The sequence below is a fragment of the Palaemon carinicauda genome, chromosome 30, assembly GCF_036898095.1.
Source record: "Palaemon carinicauda isolate YSFRI2023 chromosome 30, ASM3689809v2, whole genome shotgun sequence".
In the NCBI taxonomy this organism is placed as follows: domain Eukaryota; kingdom Metazoa; phylum Arthropoda; class Malacostraca; order Decapoda; family Palaemonidae; genus Palaemon; species Palaemon carinicauda.
Window position 1 is genome coordinate 37,087,625 of NC_090754.1, and position 10,000 is coordinate 37,097,624.

Here is a 10,000-nt window from a genome sequence, read left to right on the forward strand (position 1 = left end):
ATTTATTATTAGATTGAATATTTGCTAAGGTTTTAAAGTAATGACATATGACATATTTGTTTTTGACGTTGCTAATACTTTATATATATTATGACATATCTGTTTTGACGTTGTTACTTTTTTTAGAATGATTTATTGTTAATTTGTTCTCTTCATTTATTTATTTCCTTATTTCCTTTCCTCACTGGGCTATTTATCCCTATTGGAGCCCCTGGGCTTATAGCATCTTGCTTTTCCAACTAGGGTTGTAGCTTGGATAGTAATAATAATAATAATAATTGCTGCTTTAACAGACTAGAATGAGATTAGGTGTAACTTAAAGCCTTGTTATACTTGACTAGCCATCCGTGAAGATTATTTACGTCTTTAGAAGTAATTTGGTTCATTTGGACGTATGATATAATTCTTAGAAATATAGTTAACGTACTTTGATATAAAATAAAGGTCATTTCTATGTTGACAATTTATGGCGCACATAATGGCAAAGATTTTTCATAATATATATATATATATATATATATATATATATATATATATATATATATATATATATATATATATATATATAAAGAGAGAGAGAGAGAGAGAGAGAGAGAGAGAGAGAGAGAGAGAGAGAGAGAGAGAGAGAGAGAGAGAGAGAGAGAGAGAGAGAAATCACATGACTGTTCATTAAAAATACTTTTAAAAAGTAATTCAAATATCTTTTATATTCATGATGGCTGTGATGAAATATTATTCATCAGGAAGCAGGAACAAACAGTGTTAAATAACACAAATCCACAGACACATTATATATATATAAATATATATATGTATATATATATATATATATATATATATATATATATATATATATATATACATACATATATGTATATATATAAATATATACTGTATATGCATATATATATATATATATATATATATATATATATATATATATATATATATATATATATATTAATATATTTATATGCATATTTAACTTATATATAATTTATATATATTTATATACATATATACACACATATGTATATATATATATATATATATATATATGTATATATATATATATATATATATAAATTCATATGTGTGCGTGTGTGTTTGTGTATTAAGTGTATATATGTTTATAAATTTATATACAAGTATACAGTATTTACATCTAAATTTATTTTCATATACTGTATATATATATATATATATATATATATATATATATATATATATATATATATATAAAATGGCTGGGTAGATAATAACTACTTATACTCTAAAACCCAAGATCTTTAAACTGGTTCATAAGCTACTGATCATGACCATGAAGCATGAAATTCATAATCAATTCAGCAGGGGTAAAAGTATCTGAATAATAATTGTAACTTTCTAACTGGTTATTTTCTCCCACTCCACTCTCCTATGACTGCTAGGAAACCTGTGTAATATAGCGAGTGTTAGGAAATCTAACCAAAGAGAAAATTCAACTCAATGTTAGGAGGTGGGGCTCCACCCTGCCTACTCACCTATTCACCTTCGGTTTCTTGGTATAAATAAGCTGAAGTCATGAGAATACCGAAACAGACTCCGTAGAGACTAATACTTAGCGCCATGCATTCTAAAGTGAGCACTTTTTTCTTTTCTTCTGTTTAACTTTAGGGGAAAATTTCTTGCAAACAGCTTCAAGATAAGAATTATTCTTTTTACTATTCATGAGGAAGTAGTTCTTCGTACTCCATTGCCACATTGCCTTTGAGATTTGTATTTTAGTTGCATTAAGAAAATATTTTTACTGTTTCTGTTTTCAAAATTAATGAACTTTCTTTTAGATTTCCTGTGTGTCAGATAAATTGTGTCTATGTTTATAGCTCAAACACTTTTATAAAATATTTAAGTTTATTTCAGTTTTATTGTTTCTCTTTTTTAGGTTCTTTTAGTTGTTTTGGGCTTGGCTGCCTTAGTTGCTGCCGATAGCAGGGAAACATACTCTTACGCTGCACCAAGAGTAAGTATTGGTTCCTCCCAAGTTTATACTACTTTGAGTTACATTCCTGAAATTGGAGAAATCAGATTTTTTATCTATCTGTTGCATGATTTTTTTCTGCAGGACTTCATTATGAATCAATGCTGAAATTTCCAATGATAATTATTTTTTGGCAGAATTGTGCTATCAACTATTACTAATATGGAAAAGAAAATTATTTCAAGATATTAGATCTTCTATAAGGAATATCTAAGCGCTATTTTTCGATATATTTCTTCAATCTCAATTCAAAATCGATTTCCATTACAGACATCATCAGGCTCCGAAGAATCCTTCGAGTCCGGCGAAGTTAAATATAACTTCAACTGGGCTGTCAGCGACGACTCCTCCAGCAACGAATTCGGACACCAGGAAGCCCGTGATGGAGACGACACTCAGGGATCCTACTACGTCCAGCTCCCCGACGGTCGCCTGCAGAAGGTGTCCTTCCACGTAGATGGCGACAATGGATACATCGCTGAAGTCACCTACTCCGGTGAGGCTCAGTTCCCCGATTCCGTCAAGTCCTTGGAGTCAAATGAAGCTCCAAGGAGAACCTACTATGCTCCAGACTCAAATGAATCCAAGTAGTTGGTGTCAAAAAAACTAATTTGATTTTGGTTTCCTATTTCGATGATGATCTCTAAGTATAATAAACGATATATTTATATCTAATTTATGTGAATAAAAACTAAATGTTTGATATTCATTTTTAATTAATTCCTTTCTTGTCCGGTGAATAAAATAGTAAATTATTATCTAGAGGTAGAGGATACCAGAGCAACTGTCAAACAAACGTGAAATGGATGGTATAGTAGACAGAAGTTTTAATACAAAAAATCACGATTACTTTATTAGAAATATTTGCAGATTTCATAACTTTTCAAGAGCAGTTTTATGTAAACTCAATCTGATTTTTTCTTCTTTTATGATAAGAATTTTAGTCGCTTTACATGACAGGAATTTTTCCCTTTTTGATAGACGATGTACATTTTAACTTTCTCAATTCATTCCATAGACATATTTTAACGCTGGAAACTAAATGTTACAGTGAACCTAAAAGTCTTTCCTAATAATAACATATTTTTCTGTAGCTGGGGTGGTAAATTCTTATTATTTTTTATGAAGTATGGATTTTATTGGTAACAATATTTTTGTACCTGTAATGAACTTTTTACTAGAGGTTAGGATATTCTTTCACCTTTTTATTTATTTTGAGGTTTTAAATTTTCACTAGGTACCCCACCCTCTGGCAACCATTTCATATACAAATCATAAAATGAGCCAAATCTGAATTAAGTTATTGTTATCTATTGTCATAATAAATCTCTACACTGACTCCAAATATCAAAACAACATTGTCTTATTGATATAAGCTCTGATTTAAAGACAGTAATTGAGCTGTTTCGCGGATGTATAAAAGAAAATAGCAAATTCTTTTGAAAGAATCCTATGTCCGTTAGTGGTCTCTGCAAGATCTAGCGTAGAGAGTAGAATCATCTGCATATGCAACCAGCTTGTTTTCTGGTGGGGGTTAACAGAACTGATTCTTATGAGTACAACGGTTGAGCGATTCTGAGTTTTTAAAAGAAATAGTTTTCACAAAGAGGCCAAAAATATCTTTTGAAAAATGTAAGAAATTTTTATAAACAGAATCTAATAGAAAATATTACAGTATATAAAAACCATAAAGTCTGGAAGAGAATGTCGTACTGACTGTACTATATAAAAAATTCAGTCTCTGTAAAGAAGATTGTTTGAAAGGATCGAAATGTTACGAGAGAGAGAGAGAGAGAGAGAGAGAGAGAGAGAGAGAGAGAGAGAGAGAGAGAGAGAGAGAGACTTATTGCCTTACCTTACTGCCTTATTCTATGTTTGGGTTCCCCCAGGTCCCTCAGTGTGAGGCACCTCGTATATCCTGCATCTTCCGGTGTATTTTGCATCTTCCAGTCTTGGATGGTCTGGGATGCATATTAGGTATTTATCGAGCTTATTCTTAAACACATATACACTCACTCCTGATATGTTTCTTAGAAGAGCTGGCAGCACATTAAAGAGAGAGAGAGAGAGAGAGAGAGAGAGAGAGAGAGAGAGAGAGAGAGAGAGAGAGAGAGAGAGAGAGAGAGAGAGCCTTATTGCCTTACCTTATTGCCTTATTTTATGTTTTAGTTCCCCCAGGTACCTCAGTGTGAGACACCTCGTATATCCACCAGAGTTGCTAATGCATCTTCCGGTATATTTCGCATCTTTCAGTCTTGAATGGTCTGGGATGCCTCTTAGGTATTTATCGAGCTTATTCTTAAACACATCTACGCTCACTCCTGATATGTTTCTTAGATGAGCTGGCAGCGCATTAAATAGTCGCTGCATTATCGATGTTAGTGCGTAGTGGATTAATGTCCTGTGTGCCTTCCTTAGTTTTCCTGGTATAGTTTTGGGCACTATTAAGAGAGAGAGAGAGAGAGAGAGAGAGAGAGAGAGAGAGAGAGAGAGAGAGAGAGAGATGTTGATCCAATATAATGAAATTCAAGGTCTGTCAAAACATTTCAGGAATCATCAAAATATTATCAAGGTACGTTGATATAGTCTTGAATGGTTACAAGGAAATTCAAAGGTCTTTAAAAGTTTTCTGGAATTACGATAAAGTTATCAAGCTCTGGCAAAGGCTTTCTAAATTTTTTTTAGAAGAATCAAGATCTTGTTAGAAGCTAACATTGCTATAATGGAATCAAGATTTGCTATAAGCTTTTGAAATTGCTAAAGAAGAATCAAGATCCAGATAAAAGCCTCATATTACTGTAGAGGAATCAAAACATGTCACTGGTAGCTAAAAATAATTACAAAGAGGTATAGGGTCATTATCAGTATTGGAATCGAGGTATCTTAATACGATTTAGATTCATTACCGAAAAAATATTGTCTTTAGATATTTATGGTATTGATATAAAGGAATCCAGATCTGATTCATATTACTTCTGTTAAATTGGAAAAATGAAATAAGTGGAAGACTGAAGGAGAAGATCATTTACTATTTAGGGGATAAGATAAGATATGGAATATATGGATCTAAACTAGGAAATATATATTGCAAGAATGCACTGTTAACTGACAACACATACAAAGAGACTATGAGTCCATTCAAAACTTGTCTTTATTGCATTTTAAATGATTTAGAGAAAAAATGATAGTAAAATATGGTAGTAAGTAATTGAAAGGATAGGAAAAATCCAAAACATTTTGCGAAGGATGAAGAGGAATGAAACTAAAGGCAGGAAATCATAACGTGACGCAAACACTGGAATCCAGAAAAAGAAAAAGGGAATTTCCATAATAATATACGGTAGTGAAGGTACCTAACTCATGCGGGCACTTAAAGAGAACCAATAGCAAGTTACCAAAAACAGCTGGAAGAACTGCACTACAAATTGAGTCAGACCATGAATGCATAACTACTGCGAAATGTCTGTTTTAAGCAGCGTATGGATAGTGAATTTACATAAAAGAAAAGTTTAAAGGTAACATATATTCTAAAATGATATTCTTTACATGTATAATATTAGTAGTGATATACGTAGCTATAAAGCTATGTATTAAAAGAACATATGAAAGTGATCAGTTATGAATTAATTTTATTCATATCTAATAATAGGGAGAATAATTTTTTGAAAGTTGAACGGCTGAATAAAACCAGATTTTCATGAACTAGAGGATTGTAAGATTATAATTTGCATGTATGGAATATATAATAACAAGAAATGATAAAAGTGTAAACAAGACATAAATGACAGTGCAAATGTAAGTGGGTTTGGCCTACTGTGTATTAGGTTTTACATTTGGTTTATAGAAAGTTAGTAGGGAGATGATATTTGTATTGTAGGATATCTGGAGCTATTATTAAACCAAATCTTGAGGAGATAGAATTTTCTAAGAGATCTATCTTTGCTTTAGCATACACATAATTAAGTTTGTCTATGTACACACAGGAGCACCAATATGGACAGAGCCATTCTCAAACTTAAGGCGCATAAGTGAAGCATCTTAGACCTATATAAATTTTTCATATTTCCGTACAATAATTATAATTTGTTTTAGTAATTACTACCCTATATGCTTTACAGTAATACAAAATGAATTTATATTTGTAAACATAATGTACCCGTCTGTGTAATGTATATTAGTATCTATAATAATGGCTGGTATTTGGTTAAAATACAATAAAGCACACCTAGATTCAGGTAATTCTGTACAGTATATAGAAAATGTGTTTTATGTCCTATATATAGAAAATGTGTTTTGTGTCCTATAAATTAATTTGAAGCCATATGATTGCTAATCTAACGCGTATAATTTCTGATATGACAATAAGGTTTATAAAACTGGTAAATTTTATGGAATTATCATAAACGTTTCAGATATAAAGCCTAGGATAAATATTTGTGTTTTTAGGTAAACTTATGAAACAATGCATCCTCACATTATAAATATTTTGTAATTAATTTCTCTCTCTCTCTCTCTCTCTCTCTCTCTCTCTCTCTCTCTCTCTCTCTCTCTCTCTCTCTCTCTCTCTCTCTCTCTCTATATATATATGTATATATATATATATATATATATATATATATAGATATATCTATATCTATATCTATATATGTATATATATATATATATACGCACACACATATATATATACTGTATACATACATATATATATATATATAAATATATATATACATATATATATGTGTGTGTGTGTATACGTATATACATATATATGCCTCTATATATATATATATATATATATATATATATATATATATATATATATATTCAAATAAGCCATATATATTTTCCCAGGTCGTTAAGAGAATCCAGACATTAATGTATCAAAAATATATATGGCTTATTTGAATATGAAAAACACGTCTAAATGTGCAAAATTTATCATATATATACATATATATATATATATATATATATATATATATATATATATATATCTATCCATCTATCTATATATATATATATATATATATATATATATATATATATATATATATATATATATATATATATGTGTGTGTGTATGTGTGTGTGTGTGTGTGGTTGTAGATGTGCGTATGCGTATGTAAAAGCGACAAGATTAGTCAATCACTGCAGTACCCCTCATTTGGAAACTAACCCTGAGTAGAAACCAGTTATGGAAGGTAGAATTTGACCCCACCTACCACGAGCTTCATGATATATATAGACAGACCTGAGAGGACAAAGCATCAGTTTCTACGAAGAGACAGCGCACACTACATCATGCATTCTAAGGTTAGCATGAATATTTAGTTTGCAGGAGGGAAGCTTTTGACTTCTGCGTAGATATCATTTGATTCTATACATTTCTCATAACTTTTAGTCCTTATTCTTCTCAATACTTCAGATTATTTTGTAATATTTTCAGTTTTCCTCATTCCACTATCAACAGTTTACTTAAAGGAGATTTTGCACAGTGATATTTGCACTTTTTTTCTTAGCAATTTCATTACATATTCAGTTATTTTTGTTCTCTATTTAGTTTTTATTTTGATATTTACTACATTGTTTTCTTGTTGGTATATTAGCTTATTTACTTGTTTATTTATTACAGGTTCTTTTAGTTGTGTTGGGGTTGGCGGCTCTAGTTGCTGCTGATAGCAGAGAGACCTACTCCTACTCTGCCCCAAGAGTGAGTAACTTCTAACGACTCATTACTATACTTATACTTTCTTGAAGGATTTCAAATTAAAAGCAGAAAAATGACGTGTGAATTCAGCAAAATTGCTATTTTTTTCTTAATTTTGCTTGAATATATTTTACTTCCTTTAAGCTTAATTGACATATTTTCAGTGTTTTATTTCTTTATTTTATTTTGGACGTTTAATATTTCATGATAGTCGCTATTATAAATATCCCAAAAATTTCATCTCAGCCATTATAAAGACTTTTCACTTTGATTATTATCATCTATAAAACTTGTCATTAAGTTCTGTGTTGAATACTTCGCCCTATCACTTGAGTAATTGATGATTGCCTAATACTTTATGATAAAGAAATTGTATTGTAACCTGCCAATATCATATCATATCAAGCTATTAAAAGTTACATAAAATCTATTTTAGGCTTCAGTAAGCTCCGAAGAATCCTTTGAGTCCACCGAAGCCAAGTACAACTTCAACTGGGCCGTCAACGACGACTCCTCCAGCAACGAATTCGGACACCAGGAAGCCCGTGATGGAGACGACACTCAGGGATCCTACTACGTCCAGCTCCCCGACGGTCGCCTCCAGAAGGTGTCCTTCCACGTTGATGGTGACGATGGATACATCGCCGATGTCACCTACTCCGGTGAGGCTCAGTTCCCCTCCTCCGAATCCGCCGAATCCCGTGAGGCTCCCAGGAGGTCTTACTATGCTCCTGACTCCAACGAATCTAAGTAACTTTGAAGAATGCGAATTTCGAACAAATTTCATATATTCATGTCTTCATCTTATCGATGTCCTCTGAACCCACCTGTGTATGCATTTGTCTAATTTATTTCGATTACATAGCAAAATAAAAATATCTTGTCTTATTTACATTTAAAATGATCATAGTGGGAAACATAAGTCCATAAATACTTCGAAAAGATGCCAATATATTTGGAATTATCTTATAAAGAATAACGAATTAAATGACAGATTTTTTGAGGGTTCAAAATGGGACTGAGGGTGCTGTTCCAGGCTCCCCACCAGGCTCCGTTTTATAGATATTACACGCTGAGCTGGCGGTATTATTGCAAAAAACCAATGTCTAGCCAACAGTGCCAGACAATCTAAAACCACAGAAGAAATTCTTAGCAATGCAATTTTTGAATATTTAACTATGTATACAACATTATGTGATATATTATCAAACCAAAAGGGTACTTTTTACTAACTCAATTTCCAAGAGTGATTAAAATCCTCATCTAAATGAAGTACATCCAATTTAAAACTATTATTGATAGTGCAGGATGCACAAAACTTCCTTCACAAATACAATTGATATTTCTACATAATTACTTCGAAGTAAATATTCTTGCCTTCTAATTTTTTCAATGCTTGGAATTATTGAAATACGTGCTTTTACTGAGGAAAACAACTCTTTTACGTTTAAGTTGCTCTGCAAAGGAATATATATTTAATTGTAACTCTAATATCTTGTAAATGAACGATGAAAACCCGATATAAATATATGTATATATATATATATATATATATATATATATATATATATATATATAATGTATATATATACATATATATACTGTATATATATGTATATATGAGTGTATATTGTATATATATAATTTTAAAAGAATGAGAGAGCACACACACACATATCTATATATCTATCTATCTATATATATATATATATATATATATATATATATATATACATATATATTTATATATATATATGCATATATACACACACATATATATATAGTATATATATATGTATATATACACACTCATATATATATATATATACATATATATATATATATATATATATATATATATATGTATATATGCATATACACATATTTATATATATACATATACACACACACACACATATATATATATATATATATATATATATATATATATACACATATATATATATACATATGCATAATATGCATATATATACATATATATATATATATATATATATATATATATATATATATATATTTATATATATATATATATATGTGTGTGTGTGTGTGTGTATGTATGCATATATATGCATATATATAATATATATATGTATATATATATGTGTGTGTTTATATGAAAAAAAAAACATAGGGAAAATGGAAATAGGAAGCATAAGATTAAGTCCTGACTATTTTTAACAACACTTTTTCAGAGGATTGATTTAGTTTTTCGTGTGGTTCTTTTGAATCTGAGCATCCCGTTTCCGTGT

At 30.3% G+C, this 10,000-nt stretch overlaps 2 protein-coding genes across 2 annotated transcripts; both read left to right on the forward strand.

Annotated features, from left to right (window-relative positions):
* Positions 1-1,608: 1,608 nt before the first annotated feature.
* LOC137623713 (pro-resilin-like) lies at positions 1,609-2,611 on the forward strand. Its single transcript, XM_068354537.1, has 3 exons — positions 1,609-1,620; positions 1,925-2,002; positions 2,291-2,611. Exons 1-3 carry the CDS (start codon positions 1,609-1,611, stop codon positions 2,609-2,611), a joined length of 411 nt encoding a protein of 136 aa, XP_068210638.1.
* A 4,660-nt stretch (positions 2,612-7,271) lies between these two features.
* Positions 7,272-8,603, forward strand: LOC137623714 (pro-resilin-like). The gene is made up of 3 exons (XM_068354538.1): positions 7,272-7,333; positions 7,653-7,730; positions 8,164-8,603. The coding sequence occupies exons 1-3, from the start codon at positions 7,322-7,324 to the stop codon at positions 8,479-8,481; spliced, it is 408 nt and encodes a 135-aa protein (XP_068210639.1). The 5' UTR covers positions 7,272-7,321; the 3' UTR covers positions 8,482-8,603.
* The last annotated feature ends 1,397 nt before the right edge of the window (positions 8,604-10,000 follow it).